This window comes from Hibiscus syriacus, unplaced genomic scaffold (genome assembly GCF_006381635.1).
Source record: "Hibiscus syriacus cultivar Baekdansim isolate YM2019G1 unplaced genomic scaffold, ASM638163v2 tig00005377_pilon, whole genome shotgun sequence".
NCBI classification, from domain to species: domain Eukaryota; kingdom Viridiplantae; phylum Streptophyta; class Magnoliopsida; order Malvales; family Malvaceae; genus Hibiscus; species Hibiscus syriacus.
The window spans coordinates 1,572,716-1,595,774 of record NW_024062054.1 but is presented as its reverse complement, the minus strand read 5'-3'; the positions used below and the strand labels follow the sequence as shown (position 1 = coordinate 1,595,774).

General features: G+C 36.9%; 1 protein-coding gene across 1 annotated transcript; it reads right to left on the bottom strand.

The window, feature by feature from the left end:
- Positions 1-10,968: 10,968 nt before the first annotated feature.
- LOC120199168 (coatomer subunit zeta-2-like) lies at positions 10,969-22,055 on the bottom strand. The gene is made up of 8 exons (XM_039200350.1): positions 22,040-22,055; positions 21,302-21,523; positions 16,012-16,079; positions 12,492-12,651; positions 12,091-12,238; positions 11,929-12,006; positions 11,207-11,291; positions 10,969-11,067 (listed from the first exon to the last, which is right to left on the bottom strand). The coding sequence occupies exons 1-8, from the start codon at positions 22,053-22,055 to the stop codon at positions 11,008-11,010; spliced, it is 837 nt and encodes a 278-aa protein (XP_039056281.1). The 3' UTR covers positions 10,969-11,007.
- Positions 22,056-23,059: the final 1,004 nt, after the last annotated feature.

Sequence of the window (23,059 nt, the reverse complement as noted above, 5' to 3'; positions counted from 1 at the left end):
TGTGCTAACTCTCCGAAGTGGTACACAAATTAATGATGAAGACATGTTTGGGGGAAGACCAAATGATGATTCACCCATGTAATTGGGCAAGCTAGGCAAGAAGTGCAGGAAGAAGCACCAGTAGAAGAGGATAAAGATGAGGGTTCATCAAGTAAAGAAATTGAGAGGGCAAACAAAAATGCCAAGGCAACTTCTGTTAACACCCAGGAAGTTAGACCCCCACCTCCTTTTTCTCAGAGACTGAAAAAGTATAACGAGGATATTCAATTCAGAAAGTTTGTTAACATTTTGAGTCAACTTCAAATCAATGTTTCTTTTCTAGAGGCTATGGAACAAATGTCTACATATGCTAAATTCCTCAAGGAAATTTTTACCAAGAAGAGAAAGGTTGAGCAGTATGAGACAATTTCCACGGCAAAGAATTTTGCTCCTCCTTAAGCAAGCTGCCATCGAAGAGACATGATCCAGGCAGTTTTATCATCCCATGTTCGATAGGAGACAAGTTTTTTGGGAAGGCACTATATGACCTTGGCTCAAGCGTAAACTTGATGCCTATGTCAATTTTCATGAAGCTTGGGATAGGAAATACAAGACTCACATCTGTAATCTTGCAATTAGCCGATCGTTCACATGTGCGTCCTGAAGGGCGAATTGAAGATGTCATTGTGCGGGTTGATAAATTAGTTTTTCCTATTGATTTTCTGATTCTAGACTGTGAGGTCGATGCCACAGCACCCATCATCTTGGGGAGACTCTTTCTACCTACCGAACATATTCTCATTAACTGCGAGAGGGGCGAGTTGACCATGCGAGTGGCCGATCAACATCTCACTGTGAATGTCTTCCGATATCTCAAGTACATGGATGATCCTGAAGAATGCCAGAGCATTTTATAAGTGGATACAACAATCACGAAAGAAATAGATCAATTTTTCCAAGATAATTTTATTCAGCTGGGACCTGATGAGGGGCTATTTGAAAACTTAAGGGCTGGAGAACCTATTAATTTTTCTACCGAGGAAGAACATGCTAGCTTCCTCAAAGCTAGCCCAGGTACGCACTTTAAACCTTTGAATTTTGAAGAGTTTGTTGCTCCTAAGCCCTCTTTACAGCATGCTCCTACTCTAGAACTTAAGAATTTTCCATAGCATCTTAAATATGATTATCTAGTAGTAACGAAACTTTGCTTGTGATTATTTCCTCTGCCCTTACTCTTAACCAAGAATCTAGTTTCTTAATTGTTTTGTCACAGCATAAAAAAGCGTTAGGATGGATGATGGAAGATCTAAAGGGAATAAGTCACCTATCTGCATGCACAAGATTCTGGTGGAATAATGCCACAGCAAATACATAGAGCCACAACGAAGATTAAACCCAACCATGAAGCAAGTTGTGATGAAAGAGATTCTCAAATGGCTTGACGCTAGAGTAATATACCCCATTTTGGATAGCTCCTGGGTGAGTCTCATCCAATGTGTGCCAAAGAAGGGAGGCACGACCGTTGTGACAAGTGAAGACAATTAGTTGTTACCTACACGCATAGTCACCGGGTGGCGAATCTGCATGGACTATCGCAAGCTTAACAAGGCCACCAAGAATGATCATTTCCCCTTGTCGTTCATCGATCCAATATTGGATCGACTTGCTGGCAAGGCATATTATTGTTTCTTGAACGGATACTCGGGGTATAATCAAATTGTAATTGCACTAGAGGACCAGGAGAATAGAACATTCACGTGTACCTATGACATGTATGTTTTTCAAAGAATGCCTTTTGGACTCTGTAATGCCCCGATAACTTTTAAGCGTTGCATTCAAGCTATATTCTCAGACATGGTTGATGATTTTCTAAAATTTTTATGGACAATTTTTCTGTTTCCGGATATGACTTTTAAAAATGCCTCGGCAATTTGGCAAAGTTACTGAAGCGATGTAAGGAGGCTAATCTCGTGTTGAACTGGAAAATGCCAATTCATGGTAATCGAAGGCATTGTTCTAGGCCATAAAATTTCTACAAAGGGCATCGAGGTAGACAAGGCTAAGATCGAGGTGATCGAGAAGCTACCCCCACCAACTTCTGTCAAGGGCATTTGGAGTTTCCTTGGACATGTTGGATTTTATAGACGATTCATCAAGGACTTCTCCATAATATCCAAGCCCTTGTGCACCCTACTGCAGTAGAACCAACCGTTTTTGTTCGATCAGAAATGCCACGGCGTATTCAAAGAGCTGAAGAATAGACTTATCTCTGCACCGATCGTAGTTCCCCCAGACTGGACGGCACCGTTCGAATTAATGTGTGATGCAAGTGATTTTTTCGTGGGAGCTGTGCTTGGGTAGCTCAGAGTTAAAATCTTCCATGTTATACATTATGCTAGTCGTACCTTAAATAAGGCACAATTAAACTATACCACCACTGAGAAAGAATTACTTGTCGTGGTATTTGCATTTGACAAGTTTCGGCCATACTTGATAGGCACCAAGGTCATAGTTCACACCGATCATTCCGCTATAAAATACTTAGTGAACAAGAAAGATGCCAAGCCTAGACTTATTAGATGGATATTACTGCTGCAAGAGTTCAACTTAGAGGTCATTGATAGGAAAGGTACTGAGAACCAAGTTGCAGACCATTTATCTAGGCTAGAAAACTTTTCAGAATGCCAAGACATTTTTTATATTAAAGAAGAATTATCTGACGAGAAACTTTTATATGCCACGGCAATTCCGTGGTACACTGACCTTGTTAATTTTCTTGTTAGTAGTGTTTTTCCTTATGAACTGAACAGCCAGGGCAAAAAGAAGTTTATGCATTATGCCAAGTTCTATTTTTGGGACGAGCCGTATTTGTTCAAGCAATCAAATGATTCGACGATGTGTCCCCGAAGAAGAGCAACATGATATCTTCCACCATTGCCACACAACACCCTGTGGAGGGCATTTTGGAGGTGTGAGGACTGCTGCAAAGGTCCTCAATCAGGCTTTTGTTGGACATCACTATTTAAGGATGCCCATGAATTTTGCAAGGCGTGCGATAGATGCCAGCGCACTGGAAACATTTCTAGACGACACGAAATGCCGCTGTAAAATATTTTGGAGATAGAGCTCTTTGATGTTTGGGTCATTGATTTCATGGGACCATTCTCATCTTCCTTTGGAGATTTATACATCTTGCTTATGGTGGACTATGTGTCTAAGTGGGTTGAAGCAATTTCCACACCGAGGAATGACTCGAAGACAGTGCTCAGGTTTCTTCACAAAAACATCTTCACTCGATTTGGAGTACCAAGAGCCATTATCAGTGACGTAGGCACCCACTTTGATAACAAGCTAATTGCCAAGGCATTACAGAAATACAGAGTATGACATAAAATTGCCACATCATATCACCCACAAACTAACGGGCAAGCTGAAGTGTCCAACCGTGAGATCAACCAAATTTTAGAGAAGGTGGTGAACCCTCGAAGGAAAGACTGGTCCCCAAAACTCAATAAAGCACTCTGGGCCTATAGTACGACATTCAAAACACCTCTGGGAATGTCTCCCTTCAAGATGGTATATGGAAAAGTATGCCACCTACCAGTTGAGCTAGAATACAAGGCATATTGGGCGATAAAGAAGCTAAACTTTGACGTGCAACTCGCTGGGGAGAAACGATTGCTTGATCTGAACGAAATGGAAGAGTTTCGAGCGCAAGCATATGAAAATGCCAAGCTCTACAAGGAAAAGACCAAGAAGTGGCATGACAAAATGCGGTTGCCACGACATTTTCATGTAGACCAGAAAGTATTATTGTTTAACTCTAGGCTCAAACTCTTCCCGGGAAAACTGAAGTCACGATGGTCGGGACCATTCAAAGTCCACCATGTTTACCCGTACGACACTATTAATATCAAGAACATGGACGATGGTTCTATCTTTAAAGTCAATGGCCATCGCCTGAAGGCTTACTAGGGAGTCCCACCATTGCGTGACAAGTCGACACTTCTCTTGCATGACGTCTATACTAGCCCAGCATTTTAAGGATGTCTAGACATTTTCAATTTACCCCTGTGCATAAATAATTTGTCTTTTGTCATTATCTTAGTATTTCTTCTTTTTAATTAATTGTTTTATAATATTTTTGTTTTAAGGATTATCCCACATGGTGACCATATGAGGCGTACGGTTAACACAAAGGAAATTTGGGCGGCAAACTTGAATAGTAAAAGGAGAGAAACTTTTCCACTTTTACTTAGGATTAAAAATTAACTTTTACTTTTTGTTTTCTTCCTGTCCAGACCCCACCATGTATTTAATATTTCCTCCACAAAATCTCACTTTTGTTTTTATCTTCCTTTCCTTTTCATTTTTCCTTTAACTTTATCTTATCTCATCTTCTTTGTTCTCTCTCTTACGCCGACAACCTCCATAGCCGACCCAAGCTTTTAGCTTCCTTACCCACCTTTTGTTTTCTATTTCCACCATGGTTCGATCCCGACCATCTTCTTCTACACCACCACGATTTGTGAATGATGCCGCCCAAGACCGGTTCCAAACCATCAAAACCTGACAAGTTTTTTTCAAGTTGGGGGTTATCTTCTCCAAAGAGAAGGATGCTACCTTCGGAAGTGAGGTGCTCGATGTGGTTAACAAGCACAAGTGGCATAAATTTGTCAAGCATCCAGCCACTGTCAACGCATTGATAGTGAAGGAGTTTTACTCAAACATCTACGAGCCAAACCAGCATGTCTTCATGGTTCGTGGAATTTCCATTCAATTTACTCATTCTATTAATCGTTACTTTAAATTGCAGGTTCTAAAAGACCGCCTGCCACATTCGCACAGGACGCAGACAACGAAACATACCAAGGTATTTTGGAAGACCTCTGTCTTCTCGACACCTAATGGAATGGCCAGTAACTAAGTCGTAAGACCGTGGACAGGGAGAAGTTTCTCCCGAAAGTAAAGTTGTGGAACCATTTTATGAAGCACAAGCTTTTGCCCACTTCCCACAACACCACCGTGTCTATCCAGTGGATGCTTTTACTGTACTCAATCATATTCAGGAGTGCCATTGATGTAGGGAAAATCATTATAGAACAATCCCATTTATGCATGAAGCGATCTGCAAGTGCCCTGGTATTTTCGAATCTCATCACTACCTTATGCCGTAAAAAGAAGGATCTTGAAGAACGGTTTGACGAGATTTTACCAGGTAGTGCTGGAATTACCACGGCAAAAATCCCTATGTTGTTGGGTTTGAAGGACGAAAAAGGAAAAGAAAAAGAGGTGACCACATCTTGTGTTTCACCATCTCCACATGCCACAACAAACTCAGATGCCCTGAAGCAGAAAATCCAGCGCACTCAAGAGCATGTCGGGCAGCTCTCCGACAAACTGATGATAAATTTTACCTATGCTAAGTGTCGAGATGAGTTTTTCACCAACATCTTTTTAAAGTTTCTCCCGCATACGAACTTCACCGTCCCAGACTTCCCTGCAACATTAGTGCCACCAAATGAGGATGCCGAGGCATCTGCAGAAGTACCTCGTCCTGCCACTGCTGAAGCTCATCAATCACCTAGTGCAGAAATTCCCCAGGCTGCTGAAGCAGAAGAGCCCGCTGACCCTGATCCCGTCCATGTTGTATCGCCCGATATAGATCGAGAAGCCAACCTCCAACTTGCTCATCACCCGGAATCCCCATAATTTATTGAACCTTTGGCGGTAAAACATCTTGATATGTTGTAACCTGTCGCACAAATGGAAAAACGAGCACCCCGAAGTACTGCAGCCCACCGATTCAACCGAGAAGTCATAATCTGAGATATCATGGCAAGCTCCTTTGTGTAGGAGCCTACGTCGCCTACAGAAGGCATCTAAGCGTGAGGAGCCCCAGCTCTCCACTATCCCGAAAGGTCCCACTACTCCTACGGCCGCAGCTGCTTCTGACTCCAAACACTCCAGCCCAACCAAACTAAGAAAGTGCACCCGTGACACGACCGCCGCACCACCACACGCATGAAGTCAAGGTACCTTGCATTGTATTGCATTTCATAGCATGTAGTTTCATTTTCCTTAGATTTAGTAAGCATTGAGGACAATGCTTCTTTCAAGTTTGGGGGAGGTAGGGTTTTCAAATCATTACATGATAGTATTAGTAAAATAAATATGCCATGACATTAGTAAGTGTTTGAATAGTTTTCTAGAATTAGTTAAGGATGCTCGATGATGATGAATTCTTGATGGCTAGGATAGAATGTACATGACTGGTTGAGGATGATAGAACCAACTCTAAGACTTGCTTCTTTGAAACCCTTGAACACACGATTGTATGCTTTCCATGCTTGAGAAACTTAGAATTTTTTTATAAGAGAATTCTTATATGTCATGGCATAAAAATGTGAATGATGAAAACCACAAACAATGATGAAAAATGAAAAAAATAAAAATAAATGAATGAAGTCATGAATAAATGCCTCGGCGTATCTGTAGAGGGATACTCCGCTATGCCATGGCATATGAGTGAATGAAAGTAGTAACGGGATGACTCTACCTGACTAGCTCGGGGGTAGAATGTATGCTCCCTTTCACCTAGAGTGTGGGATGGTAGGTGTGATAGGCTGACTCCCATCGTAGCAGAATTAATGAAAGAAAAGAAAATAAGGTGGGAGTAAAATTTCTAAATGTCATGGCAAATTAAGAAAGTTTGCTTAGAAATTTTTTAAGTTTTTTAAGCATGGACTGGATACAAACACGCACACACCCACACAAAGAATCTTTCCCTAGGGGACAGTACTAGATTTCTCGACCTAGTCTAGCATGTTGAAGCCATATGTGCTGAGGGATGAAATTTTATCCCATAAACTATTATGCTTCTGAACTTGTCAAGGTATTTTTGTTTTGCTTAATATTATCCATTGCTTGAGGACAAGCAATAGCTTAAGTTTGGGGGTGTAATAACTCCGTAAAAGGTCACATTTTGGGACCTTGTCACTTAAGTTATTGAATGTTTAAGAGCTCATTTAGGACCATGTAGATGCATTTAGAAGCATTTAGTTGCATGTGGTGGAATTTGGTTTGTCGCGGCATTTTAATTTGTCATCAGTGCTACCTTATGGGGAAGATGTTTGTCTAATGATGTGTAAGAATTGAGAGAAAGGAAAAGAGAAAAGGAAATGTCGTGACATAAGGAGAGTACTGAACAGAATGAAAATACTGAGTTGGATTGGCATTTCAAAAGCGAGCCAAGTGCAAGAAGATATTTTTAGCCAGCTGTCTCCTACTTTCCATGATCTTTGCCCGACACATCTGCCTCGAAGATCCGCCTGGAGGGGTCGGCGCTGCTATAGCCAATCCTGCTGACCACACCGCCTGCTCTGCAGATCCTGTATGTCCTTGGGCATCTGCAGCGGGATTATGCCGGTTACTCAGTCAGCAACCCAGACTGAATCATTGTTATGCTCTGCCCGATACCCACGTGATTTAAGCATGGTTTGGGGTTTCCTAAGAATTTCAACACCAAGTCCTAGGATTAGTTTTCCCCTATAAATAGAGGATGAAGCCACATTGTTGAAGACTTTGGTTCCACCCATATTTGAGCTTAAAAAGTTAGAGAGAGAACGTCTCATCTTTCTCCGTCAATCCTACTTGCCATGATATTTCTCCTTGACAAGCCTGAGGGAGTGGCATCCTGAGCGTCCAAAAGGAGCCAGTTCGCTGGGAGCAGTTCGTGGTGGCCGAGGGAAGCATTGGGCAGTGCACGTCGAAGGCTTTCTCTCCTCCCCTTAGTTCTTTGCTTTCATATTTTGTTATTGGGTTGTAAGGAACAAATGAAACTTGCTTTGTGCTTGTTTATTTCGAACCCCACCATGCACTAATCCTATTTGGTGGGAGTTTGCTTGGATGTTTAATTTTTTATTTTAATGAATGGTTGTTTTTCTATGCTTTAACATGTTTTGTTTATGAAACTTAATGCCTTAAGGTTCTAGGAGCTACGAGAGTAGCCTTTCCTTAGGAGGTTTTTAGGGTTCTAGAGAATACCTTAGCAAAATATCCTTAGTATTCGAGAGAAACTAGGGAGGAACTACATAAACAAGGGGTTCTAGGTAGTAAGTAGGCCTAATCCACCTTAGAGATAAGGTTAGGATTTCATTCGACTAAAAGGAGTTGTGCAAGAATGATAGGTTAGATGTTAATGCTGCCGCAAAAAGGTATTGCCGAGACATATCCTGTTATCTGAACCAATATGATCACTGCAGGGGTTTACGCCAATCGGTTTTGCCAGGGTATCTTTAATCTGTCGAGTCCCTTACTAGAGATAGCATAGGCAACCTTAGTAGACTCTGTTGGGCAGGATGGGCATAGAAGAAATACAATTCGAAGAAATAGACTTAGATTTTCCCAGTGACTCCTATCCCTCATTCTCATAGCAGCTTGTCATGTGAGAAAGCTAAAGTCCTACATTTTAAATCCAGTATTTACATTTTATTTTGCCTTGACATTTCCATTTGTTTGCACTTATCAGAATTGAATTTACCACGACATTTCATCCAACTTGCCACGACATATTCAATTGCAACCACACTACCACCATTCCATTTTCACATCAGTCATTCCATTTTCCCACAACATTCTCATTTGTACATACCATCACTAACTTTACTTAGGTGAAAAAGTAAAGTGCCTTGACAAACTTATTTGATTTCCCCAATTCCCTATGGAGACGATACTCAACTTATCACTATATTACTTGTGTGAATTGTGTATACTTACACATATATCCGCACCCATTTATAGTACTCATACCGAGCGGACACTAGTCATACGGTATTAAATTAATTTGCTTTTGGTGTTACTAAATGTCTCACCAACACCAACAAGATTGTCTAAATTTTATGCAAATAAAGCTATTAGGTGAGAGCTCCAAGACATTAATAGATGTTGATGATGAGTTTTAACTTGCTTGTTGGATCTTTCTCTGCCTCTCAACAGTGTACGCCTTTGTTTTAACTGACATCTGATGCTCATTTAACATCTAAATGACATAACTGTGAAAGATTATAATCTAACACCTAGCTGGAATCAAATATAAGACCTGGTTGGTATCTTGATATCCAAAGCAAAATTGAGCTGCAAAATCTTAACATGATATTTGTGTTAGTACCCAAAAACCTATCTTTACTAAAATGAGTTAGAATAAATCATATAATGGAGACATGAACAAGAGATGATGCTTTAATGAAATACCATGTCATCCAAGTCATCTTCTTCTTCTTTAGGTCTATTCCCATTTAGATTCACCTCCATATCATCTCCTTCCTGATCATATACTAGAAATCAATAATTTAATTACACTGAAACGTCAAGCAATAAGTTTGAATTGTTTGACCAGTTAGCATTCAGAATACAATAAAATATTATAAAATTTTGCATTGCCAATATGAAAATTCCTTTCATTACCTGCATTTGCTGCTTGAGGCGCTTCAAATAAGTTGATTAATTGTTTCTTCCGGAGCACCATTGAAAGGATCTGAAAGCTAGTGGTTAGTTGACGCTGCCGGAAGAAAGGCATGAAAAGAAAGAATAAAAACAAAAGTACATTCCAGAATAGCACATTGTTTGAGAGAATAACAACTGAGGTAAAATGTCAGAGCACATGGCGAATCAAAGAATAACACCAGATGTCAAACATCCTCCATTTATAAACAAAACAGGTTTGTTGGCTAGGAAAACTAAAGATGACTTTTTATCTCTTAACGTAAAGAAATTACCCTAAATTAAATCTTAAATCACATACAATGTAGCAGGCAGCTTGTGAGAATAAATCAGTTCCCAAATACAACTTAGAAAGTTCATACAGTTTTCCATAACAATACTAAAGTAAAACAGCTTCAAGGACAAGGAAAAAACACAACTTACCAATGCAAAGTTGAAGAAGCCACTAGACAGCTTATCAAGAGATCCAAACTCCACATCATTTTCCAGTATCTTTTCATATATATGAACTAAAATATTAAACAATATGAGTAAAACTAGAAGATTAATCCCAATGGCCATACTCATAGCTTTCCAGTAATTGCCACCGGTAGCCAGGTTGAGTCTATTTTCATTTGGGTACTTCCAATCGAGCGGGCAAAACAAGAATCAGCCTGGGTATTTCCATTTGGGTAGCAATCGATCAACTCCTAGTCACTTGGCCGAAATTCAATTTCCATGGGTATTCGTTCGGAACCCAAAAATTGTTTAAAAAAATGTGATAAATATTGAGAGAAGATTCAGACGAACCGAAGAAGTTCAACTCCTTTCTTAAGTTAACGGGTGACTCAAAACGGTGAGTGAATTAATGGAGATCCATATTAAGAGAATTAATAAATGAATCCAGGTGTCAACCTTTTACTGATGAGGCACCAAAAGGGCACCGAGAGGGTGTAGGGAAATGCTATTCTTCGAACAATTTTAATGTGTTTAATCAAGGTGTTGAGGTGTGAATGCACATATAAATTTTTTTTTTACATATTTAAATATTTTTTATTTTTATTGTATATATTTCAAATTTTATAATTTTACGTGCTCTTTAAATTATAATATACCTTCTTAAATTTTAAATAGTATGGCTATTAGAACATATTCCTTAAATTAGGTGGTTATCTCAATTTAATTATAAAATAGTGGTTGATATAAATTTAAGAATGTGAGTTCAAAAATTTTAATATTCTTTTTTTAAAAATAACGGGAATGTAAAAAGTTTTATTTTTTATTTTTCCTTAAGAGTTAGTGCATCTGCCTATGATTCGAAACCAGTCTAGAAGAGTGGTTGAGTTGCGGATGGCAGCTTATGGAACAAAATTGGATGTTGCGCACATCCTCTGCAAAATAATGTTTTTATATTCTCAACACCCATTTCCTCCATCAATAACCAAATTATTTTGCATTAATGTTTAAATAGTTTAAACGATTACAACTATAATTAGTAAATCCATAGAAATATTATCTTTCAAAACTCTTTGCTTTCTTTCCTTGTCATCACTTGAGGAGAGATCTTGCTAAATGTTCCCGAGCAGTGGCTAATGCTTGAGTTATTGTCTGCAAAACATTAAAACAAGAAGCAAATATGACTTCTGTGTCTGTCTGGTTAGAGAGAAATGTTGGAAGAAGCATTAAAAACAAAAATCTAAGTGAAGTGATTTTTATATGCTTCTTTAAGGAAGCAAAGTAACAACACCTGCTCAGATAAAGGAGCAACCTCATCTACACTATGACTAGCAACCTTTCCCGCAATGGCACTAGCATCAGTTTCTAGGATGATACTGAAAAGGGGAAAAAGATAAAAAAAATAATGAGAATGAAGAGGTTTCGGATAACTTACTCATGTATTTGATTTATCACTATGAATTTGTGCTATTTTGATTTTAAATTATGTGTAACGGAGCTCCGATTTTATAAAAGTGTTTTTATATTTTGATGTCGCGGAATATAGTATGTTTTGAAATGAGAATGAAGAGATTTTGAAAATCAAAATTACCCTGGTAATTTAATGTAATACTTTAGTCCCAATCAGATTTAGGGTGTTACAACTATCTTCTCTTGACTTGTATAATTAGTCTAAGCCAATTTAGCATCCATACTAATGGATGGTATTCTAGATAAAACTGAAATGAATGAATAGATACGTTAACGGACACAAATGATTGCCTTTTATCCAATTATTAGATATGTAACTACAATTTCCACTAACAATGGCAGGTTAACGATCATTGAATATAAACTAGTCCATCAAATGTTCTCCCTCGCCCACTTTTCTTTATCCTATAATCTCATGTGTACTAGTAGCATATGGCAGCAAGTTGAAGCTTCAAAACTAGGCGGACCTTGACTAGCAAACAAAAATAAATAATGTTTTCTATACAAAAGTAAACTTTAACTACAATGAATCATGTTGCTTACCCGCCATCGACGATCTCATCAAGACATAACAAAATGAGATCCAAATTCTCCAACGCTTCTTTCTTATCCACAGCCCCCCTGGACCAAAAGGAGCCAAATAAGCTGTACGCAATATGACCATAAGCATGTACAAAGATATGATAAATAAGTGAGTATGAAAACCTTAGAAGAAGGCCAACTGCATCAAAAAACCCCTGAAGAACAGTAACCAAAATGAGTTCATTTTCACCCTCAGCCCCAGTAACAAAAAAGTGAAGGTCTTGAACAAATTTGTACACGATGATATGATTCTCAAACATGGCTATCTCCGCTGTAAACAGGGAAACACCACCAAAATCAAGTAGAAATGGTTATACATTATGGAAGGTCATTGAATGATAGATATCTGATCTTGTATTCCCAATAAAGAGTAAAACGAAATGCAAAATGATTTCAATGCAATAACCTTCTGAGAACCGATCAGAAGTATCAAATCAACCTACCAATTGTCAGTTCTTCAAGTTTATTAGTTCCCCTTACATTGATTAAGAAAATGGGAAATAGCAGGATTATAACTTTTTTACCTTCAGTGCGAGCATTGGTCTTTTGAGTCTTTGAAAACAAAGCTTTCTCAAAGGCTTCCTTAGCACTGTTAGTCAGCCAGTCATCTGAATAATATTTAACAGCAACACGATGCCCCTCGGAATCCAGAAGGAGAATGTTTCTAATAGAAGGACAAGAACCCTACCAACACACCAGCAATAAACACAATTCAGTGCTCTCATGCTTAGTTTCAGTAAAAATTAATATTTTCCACAATATATCTGTAAGAAGGGGAGAAGGGAGCTGACCATTTGTGTGGTTTTTGGATGATAAGCAATAAAATGACAGGCTTCTGGCTGTACCAAAGATGTTGGATTCACATATGGAGATCAAGTGATTATGAGAAAAGATAGACGAAACGTAATGCTACCCTGCAGTGCAACTGCATCTCTATTTCTAGCACAGTTGGTATATCCTTGATCTTCGCATCTCGGCTTTGACCTCTTCATTAACTTATATTAGTACAACTACTACTTAAATTTAAAACTCACCATACACAAATTTTTTATTTTACTTTTTAGTTTAAATAAATGAAATATTATTGTTATACAAATTAAGAAAATAATTTTGTTTAAAATTTATTCGGATTAGGATAATTTTTATAGTAATCAGATAAGTTATCGGTAGATAAAAATACTACTGGTAAACTTATCAATCATTTTGATATAATTTCTTTTGTAATTTTTGAAATTAAGTTATAAGAAAATAAAAGTAGTGAAATTAAAATATAAATTTTAAAAAAATAATTTATTAATTTAAACAACGAGTTTCAAAAAAGTGAAATATGATTTTTATTTGTAACAAAATTATGATTTTTTAATTATAAATATAGTATGAAATTTTGAAATTCTATAACTTTGTCTCTGTTTTTTTGAAAGACTATAACTTTGTTTTTTTTATTAACTATAACTATGTTTTTGAATGTGCGGTTCAATTTTCTTAAATTCAAGTAAATATTTTTATATCTATATGCTGAAAAAGGTCGAAAGTGTTTTATCGTCATTTATTCTCGAAAAATATCATTTTAACCTTTAATTTTTAATTTTTTATTAATAATTTAAATATTTTACTGTATTCTTTGTTAATCTTTTAAACTTGAAAGTTAATTTTTTTAATAGAAATATATCATTATTTACAAGGATTTGCTAGACGTAAAATTTCATCTTAAAAAGTTAAATTTATTGTAATATATCATTATTTATAAGGATTTAATATGAGTAATTTTACTATAAAAACTAAAAAATGAAATTGTTACTGTTGTACGGAGTGTTCTGAACCGTTTTAATGTGTTAAATCAAAGTGTTGAGGTGTGTGTACATCTAAAATTATATATGTATATATATATACACACACACGTATATATATAATATTTAGTCTAAAATTTTCAAATTTTACATATTCTTTAAGTTATAATATAACTTCTTAAATTTTTATCTTGCGACAGAAAATTATAAGTTTACTTCTATGTATAATAGATTTTACAATCATTCAACTGATACAAGAAACTCCTCAAACAATTTTTTATAGTATGATTTGTTATATATATATTTTTTGGTAAACTAAGAAATAAATCAACTAAAGCATCTAAATGCCTCCTTACTCCTGGAGCAGCGTCAGCACTACTGCTGGTGGTGTTACATACAGTTTATGTCTTCTATCTTCAACCCTGTTCATTCGAGCCACGCAGTCAGCGATTCGGTTCCCTTCACGAAAGATGTGTTCAATTTTAACCTCCCAATCTTTCTTTAATAGGCTCGATATGTGATGGTGTAATGTGGTATGACTGTCCCCGTCGTTTCTTTGTAGCATATTCGTTACCTCCAAGCTATATGTTTCAAGAATCACCTTTTGCACTCCTAGGTTCCAAGCTACGTTTAAACCTTCATAAACTCCCCATAGTTTCGCTTCCATTATCGTGCAGCATCCAATAGATTTAGAGAATCCGAGTATCCAACGACCTTCTTCGTTTCGAAACACAACCCTGCATGATGCGTTACTTACCATTGGATGGATTCATGACTCCATCCGTATTGTTTCAGCCAACCTTCAGGGGTTTTTTTAGCCTAGTTTCCCCACGTACTACTGTAGCCGTACTTTGCTGGTTGATGCTCCCTGTAATCTTCGCCAGGTTTATGCTTGGTACTAGTCGTTTACTCCTCTCCAGAACTGATTCCCTTTGAATGCTTTCCGGTTCGAAGGTTATCTTGTTCCTATGAGTCCAAGGTTTCATAAAATGGCTCCAAACAGGAGATCCCAATCTGCTCCATCTTTTGCATATTGTTTCTTTAGCTCGATGTTATTGAGTAGTCATTCCTTTATGTGGATTGAGAGAAATTCGTCTAGCATCTCCCTCGTAATCAGTGTTTTTCAAAAAAAAAATTGCCTTAATGCATTTACGTAGAATGTGGTCTACAGCCTCCAATGCATTATCATAGATTTTACTCCATGCATTTGCGTCTAAGTGCCTTCTCACACATTCACCGTTGGTTAGAAGAGCTTCGCGCTCTACTAGCCACAGGAATGTTTTAACACGTGGTAGCCCCCTGCGTTTGGCTATGGAAGACCAAACTCGTTCCTCATCTACCAAAGTATTTTTTACCCTAGTATCATAAGCTGTTTTAACCGTGAAATTTCTATTGGGTTTCTTTTCTAGTCGATTGTGTTATCGTTGAACTCATCTTTTGGGGCTTGGAAGTAGCTATCCGAAGGAGGATTTCATGTGGTAGTAATTGCTCAAAGGCTTCCCATCTCCATTCACCGTCCTCGTCTACCATTGATGCAATAGAACATTCTGGAATTGTTCGATTGCTAGTGATTTTCCTATGGAGTAGAGGTCTCGTTTCATTGAGCCAGGGATCTTCCCAAAAATCATGTTTACCGTTTCCGATATTCCATTTCACGTTACTTTGAACCCCTTCCTAGAGTTTGTTGTTAACTTTCCATAGATTAGAGCAATTTCTTCTTTCCAGTGGCTCTGATGTTGTGCCAGTCCATCGGTATTTTGATTTGAGGAGTTGTACTATCAGATGGTTATGGTTCCTGAGTAATTGATAGGCGACTTTCCTTATGAAAGTTTTGTTTTGGCAGTTTAGCACTTTCAGCCCTAGACCTCCTCTCAAAACTGGGTTAGTTAGCACCCCATATTTTCCTCGTGTTTCCCCATATAAAGCCCCTTTTGATTCTTTTGATTTCATCGCATGCCCCACTCGGAATCATGGTCGATTGTATAACATAAAACGGGATAGTAGATTAAGCTTCCTTTATTAGCGTTATTCTACCTGCGAGGGATAATTTGGTTGCCTTCTAAGTGGACAGCTTGCTTCGGACTCGTTGAATTAGATAATTGTAGGAGCTTCGTGTGGATCTTCCATGTATCAATGGCGCTCCTAAATATTTCCCAAGGTTTTTCACTTCCTTAAATCTGAACGTGTCGCTAATGTGTTCTCTGTAGGTTTCGGAAACATTCTTTGAAAAGAAAATATTAGTTTTTGCAATATTAACCTTTTGGCCTGAAGCATTGCAAAACTTCTCAAGAACTCTATGGTTTACTTCCAGTTGTTCCATCGATGCTTCAACAAACAAGAACATGTCATCAGCAAAAACAGGTGTGAGATTTTGGGACCTCCTTTTGATGTTTTGAATGGTTTCCAAGTGCCCATAGTTTTTTCTATGCTTATTTCCTGGGAAAGTCTTTCCATGCACATGACAAATATGTAAGGGGATAATCTGATGCCTTTGGTTGGCTTAAAAACTTCCATCATGGAGCCATTCCATAGGATTTGAGTAGTGACGGAGGAAATGCATCATAAAATCAAACTCGTCATCTCATCCGATAAGCCGATGTCTTTTAAGGTATCCTCAATAAATGCCCATTTTAATATGTCATAGGCCTTTTCTAGATCTATGTTTGTAGCCATCCATCCCTTTTTTCTTGTTTTTTCCGCATACAATGAACAATTTCCTGGGTCATAATTATGTTGTCTATGATTGAATGCCCAAGTACAAAACTGTCTGGGTTGTTTGATATCCACTCAGATAGAAAAGGTTTTAGTCTGTTCATTAGTGTTTTAGTGACCACCTTGTAAATTACATAACATAGGCTTATTGCCCGAAATTGACTCAATTGTGCTGGAAATGTATACTACAAAATTTACACGTTAGCACTGACATGACCAATAAACAATAATTAAAGATCTAATCATCTGAAATCGTGTCGTGGTGAAATCACTGCCATAAAAATAAATTCGTACCGATGCTGTAATCGCTTCTTTAGGCGGATTATCCCTCAAGGTTAACACGGTCGATTTAAGATTTCGTACACCCAAAATCGGAGTGGATTGCAATGGTAATGCTCCTCTGATCAGCAAAATTATTTAGAAACTTAGAAAACTTTGAGAGTGTTGAGAGATGTTTAAGTGAATTTGTATGTTGAGAAGTTAGCAATACTTCTATATTTATAGGTTGTACATCAGGGGTAAACTAATCCAATAAAAATCAAAATAAAGCCAGATTTTATTTATATGAAATTGTTGAATTAAACATATGAATCTGGCCCTCGGAGTGTCCAGATACATTGTATAATTCTCAGACATTTCTAACTCCTATAGTTACTTTTGTAACTGACATAATTAACAGAACAATTCTTATATTGAACAAAGACATAAAATTGGCCAGGTACATTCTAAAGTTTACAGATTAATTTCAAAAAATTGTCTGTTTAAATTCTCTGTGAATTTTCTTTAAAAATATAGAATCCGCATGGACGTGTCAAAGACACGTATTGGTTCAAGCCACAACTTCAACCTTGACCACGAGCACGAGCTGAGATGGACGGACGACAACGGCGATGCGCAAGACTGCCTCTTGTTCTCGATCACTCAATAAGGAAGGGAATAATGAACATTATAAATAACCAAGACAGTGGTATTTCCCATGCGAAAGAATTCTTCTGAAACTCAAAATACAATCTTCTCAAAATAGCAATAATAGAGCTAGTTTCTTAAGCACTAGTGAACGTATCTTGAACTAGTACATTGTAATGATGAACAATCCTTCTCTAAGATAAGTGAAACTAGTCTTGAACTTTCTAAAATAGGGGTAAACTCATAACACACAATTAACCCCTTCATCGACCTAAGTCCTCAATGTCTAAGATATATATACACAATTGTATATTTGGCCACCTTACCTCATTATTTTAGTAAGTGTACTAGAAAAACGACCCAACATTTTTTTATAGAAGGTGGCTAATCCTTCTCTCTTATGTAGGCTATTTCATCAGGTTTATCTCAACATAAACCACCATTAAACTGGGCTATGAAATAATTAACCCCTAGCATATATTTCGACAAGATCGATGCTCCATTTAAAGTAAAAAACATACCCACTCATCGAGCTTACCTCATCATTAATAGAAACCTAATTGGCATCACAATATGCTTCTAAAACCGCAGGATAGCCAACAAACTCAAGTCTCCAATCCATCGTACCCTTAAGATACTTAAGTAAGCGATGAAGAGTGACCCAATGTTCACGACTTGGGTTGTGAGTATATCTACTAAGTCTGCTCACACCGTAGGAAATATCCAGCCAAGTATAGTTCATTAAGAACATTATACTCATAATTATTTTAGCATACTCAGTTTAGGAAACATTACTTCCTTTATTTTTAAAGAGATGTATGCTAGGGTCATAAGGAGTTCGAACCGGGATGACATCAAAATTGTTAAATTTCTTTAACACTTTCTCAATATAATGTTTTTGATTTAAAGAAAATACCATTTTAGTTTTGGTAACTTTGACTCCTAAGATTATATCGACTTCACCCAAATCGGTCATCTCAAATTTAGTAAACAAGAAATCTTTTGTTTTATTAATGGACTCAATGTTAGTACTGAAAACTAACTTGTCATCAACATATAAACTTATGATGATGTAATCATCACCAAACATCCTCGAATAGGCGCATGCATCTGAACCATTCACAACAAGTTTAGGAGCTTGATTAAGTCCTTAAAGTGACTTATTAAGTCTACTCACTTTTCCTTCCATACTAGGCACCTCAAAACCAAGGGAGTGCTCCATATAGATCTCTTCGTCTAGATCTCAAGTAAGAAATGTGGTCTTTACATCCATTTGATGTACACTTTTGAATGGAGGTTAATGCAAACAATGCACAAGTCATTGATATATTTTTTACGGGAGAGTAGGTATCGAGTCTAGATCGAATTTTTGAGCAAACCCTTTGACAACTAGCATTGCATTCTACCTCTAGATAGAATCATCTGGTCTGAGTTTCTTCCGGAATACCCATTTGTTGCAGATATTTCTAAATCCCCTAGGTAAGTCAACCAATTCCCAAATATGATTAGATATTATTGATTCTAGTTTATCATTGATAACGATTTTCCATAAACTAGCATCAATAGATCGTATAGCCTCTTTGTTGAAAACATTTTTGTTTCGATATAACAAATTAGTTTAAATGAATTTTAAGATTTTAGAAATGATTTTCTAAAGTATATTAGATTCAATTAATCGAATATCAAATTATTACTCCAAGTCTTTTAAGATCAATTTCAAACCTTACTAAATGTGTAAAATTGTGTTTTATACTTAATATATTTTTGAAACAATTTTCACAAAGTATTTTGAACCAAAATCAAGCCTAAAATCAATTTTTCAGAGTGATGCACCGATGCACCAATCCATGCATCGATGCACCATGAATTAAATTGAACATCGAATGCATTTCATGCATCGATGCACCAGCCATGCATCGATGCACTAAGGGTCCAACGGTCAAAATATTTGAATTTTACACTGATGCACCGATGCACCATGGGTATGTATCGATGCACTGACGCTCCCAACTGCTTTAATTAATTATTTTCATACTTAAACGGCTATATTGACTCCATTAAGCATCCCCAACATTCAGAATCATTTGAAGGTGTATTTAAACAAGCTTAGAAGCCATTGATCAATAACAAGAAACATCAAGCAACTAGAATCAAGAGAGAATCAAAGAGAAAGCATCAAAGCTCAAGTTTGAGCATTTCAAGCCTATTTTTCATTCAATATTCATTTTGCTTTCAAGAACACTTATTGTGCTCAATTGTATTTATTCTTGAGTGTTCATTCTTTGTTCTAGAATTGTGCAAACATATTTTGCCTTGTGAGGTTTTTCTTGTAAGTTTGCAAATTTGTAATCTTCTCTTTGAGAAAATAGTGTTCTCAAGAATTGGGGTATATTCTTGAGGGATGTTATATCTTTGGCCTCAAAAGAAAGAACAAATTAGTGAATTTGTTGGAAAATCCTTAGTGTGGATAGCTAAGGTAGTGGACGTAGACTTTGTTGAGAAAGTCAAACCACTGTAAATCGTTGTGCAATTACTTTCAATTTTCTACAAAAGCTTCCACCAAAATTTTAATTGCCAATTCACCTCCCTCTTGGCCGATTCCATCGATCGATTAACTCAACACTCTTTATATGACTTAGGATCCTCATCTAACAAAAAAACTTGAGCTATAGGATTGGAAAGAGTGTCCAAATCATTTTCTCAAAAATAAAGAAAGTTATAAAGTCTGGTCCAAAAGATGTTTCGGTTCTTTCTCTTTTACTACTTCTAGGCTAAAATTCAATCTCTTGAGAAGACTTAGCAAGTACACTAGAAAAAGTGGATGATAATTTTTCTATTTGTGTTTCCTTATTTAATATAGGTTTCTTTATTGGAAATCAATCTTCAAAGAAAATAGCATCCCCTATAAACATTGCGTCAATGGTTTTAGGTTCGATGGTGGACTTCTTAAAGTCTGGCAAGTCCACTTTGGCCAGACACCCTCACACTTTTAGGTATTGCACATTTGGAGGTTATTGCAGATTTAGAGGGTATCCCTTCCACAATTCGCATGGGATAGAATCTAATTTCTTTTGAGGTACTCGATTCAAAATATAATTTACCGATATAATGGCTTCCCTCCACATGTTATCAGACAACCCAAAACTTATAAGAAATTAGTTTATTATTTCTTTTAAAGTTCTATTTTCCTCTCTGCTATATCGTTCTACTGAGTAAAATATGGAGCAGAAATTTCATGAATTATGCCATTCTTCTCACACAACTATTTTAAGAAATTTGATCCATATTCACCACCTCTATCTGATCTAAGTTGCTTAATTGTCCTATCTAACTGATTCTCAATTTCTACCTTATAAATAAGAAATTTCTTAGCTTCATCTTTAGTTCTTAGGAGGTATACTTTTGTGTATCTCGAGCCACAAAAGTGATGTAATAGTGTTTTCCTCCTTTACTATCAGTGTTTATAAAGTTTTCTAGATTAATATGTATAAGTTCTAACAGTTCAATTTTTCTCTTGGAAGCAGCCTTAAAATAAGGCTTAGCATGCCTGGCTTCTATGTAAATTTTACATTTGTTAGCTATGTCTAGTTTAGGCGGAATATTTATTTTTATCAGTTTCTTTAAAAATTGAATATTCACATATCCTAATCTAGTATGCCACATATCAACGAATTCAACATTGTAAGCAGAAGTGGTAGCTTTATTTTCATTAAGTGAAGTTTCTTTGACAAATAAACCTCCATTTAAAAATAGTTTGCCAACATAATCACCATTTTGGGAAAGTACAAGTTTATATTCCTCAAAAACTAACTTAATGCCTTCTTTATTCAAAAGTCTACCACTTATTAAATTTTTACGCATGGCATGTATATACAGGATATTATTTAGGGTTAATTTTTTACCAAAAGTCAACTTGAGTAAAAACATACCTTTTCCCAACACTTCAGAGCTACTGGAGGTTGCCATGTACAGACGTTCACCTTTTTCCCTATCCTCAAACTTGGTGAAAACTTCCCTCGTTGCACATAAATGTCTAGAAGAACCAATGTCAAGGACCCACTCAACATTATTCTCTACCAGATTCACCTCTGAAACCACTGTTGTGATGAAATCAACATTGTTCTCTGCAATGTTCAGATGTGGCTTGTTCTCTTTACGGAGATCGAAACACTTTTAGCATTAGTAATCTTTGTAGTCGACTTTACTCACACATAGCACTTGACGAATTTTCCTTCTGCTTTGGGCTTCCCAAGCTTTTTGAAGTTGGCTCCCTTTTGCAACTTGGTCTTCTTATTATGATTTACCTTTTTCACAGTCTTTTTATACTTAGATCATGAGGCAACACCATATTCAACCAAGTTAGATTTAAAGGATAAATTGTCGATAAAGTTAGTAACCTTATCCTTTAACCGGTTAGCCTCCTCTATTTTCATGTGGCTCACCAGATCTTCAAGTGAAATGTTCCTCTTTTTTATGTTTGAGGGAGTTGCAATAATCAAACTAGGACTTGGACAACTTCTCGATCAAGACATTGGCTTGCACTACTTCGAAACATCTGCATTCCTACAGAAAAGATGTTGGAGACCAATTTTTTGTAATCATGGATGTGGTTCATAATTGGAATGTGATCAGTCATTTGAAACCTCAGCCACTCACTAACGACATACTTCTTGATGCCCGCATTATCAGTGCCATATTTTTTCTCGAGCGTATCCTATATGATCTTTGGTGTTCTTTTTTTTCAAGGAATATGTCGAAGAGCTTTTTTGACATGTGGCTTAGGAGATGTCCTCGTGTTGTCTTATTATCCTTTTTGTACTTCTCGACAGTAGCAACAACAATAGTAGTAGTAAAAGCAATAAAGACATCAGGCAGGGCTCCGTAAAAAAGATTATATTTTGGGTCTTTTTACTTATGTTATTTATTGTCTAAAAGACATTGTCATAGCAATTTAGTTGCATTTAGCGCATTTCATTGAATGTGATGAAATGTTTTTTCGCGGCTAGTTTTTCTTGATAAAACTGATGCTGCTCATGAGAGGGGTTTTATGTTGGTTGTGATTGTGCAAGTGATGGGAAATGACCGAGGAGAGAATTATTTTCCATGACAATTTTAAAGTGAGGGCCAAAGAAACTGATGATGATGATTGTGAGGAATTGTTTGCCACAACAAGTTTTTCTTATAATTCTGGATGAAGTGTAAGACAAAGTAGCTGACGCCGTGCGACTAACTATCTAGTGCACCTCATGTGAACCCCCTACCCTTGCTGATAATTTTGGACCACTGCTAGTGCCATGATATCACGTTTTGGGCATGAATTTAAGGGCATTTAAATGGATCTAAACCCTAGAAATTCCCCACTATAAATAGGAAATGATGCCCATGATTCCAATGAGACACTTTTACCTACCCTAAAAGCTTTGGAAAGATGATTGCAACAATTTCTTTTCCACCGTTCTTCTCTATTCCTTTCTTGGTGTCCTCCATAGCTGAGATTTTTTGGAGTAGCGGGTAAGCCCTCGAGAGAGACTAGCTTGCTGGAGTAGTCCTTGGTGGTGGTCTTAAAGTCATAGCAGCAACCCTTGGTTGGGAGTTTTTCTTCATCTTGTTCTTCATTTCTTATATTTTTAATGGGATTGTACTTAATGACGATTTGGGATGATTTTAGCAACACCACGAACTGATAT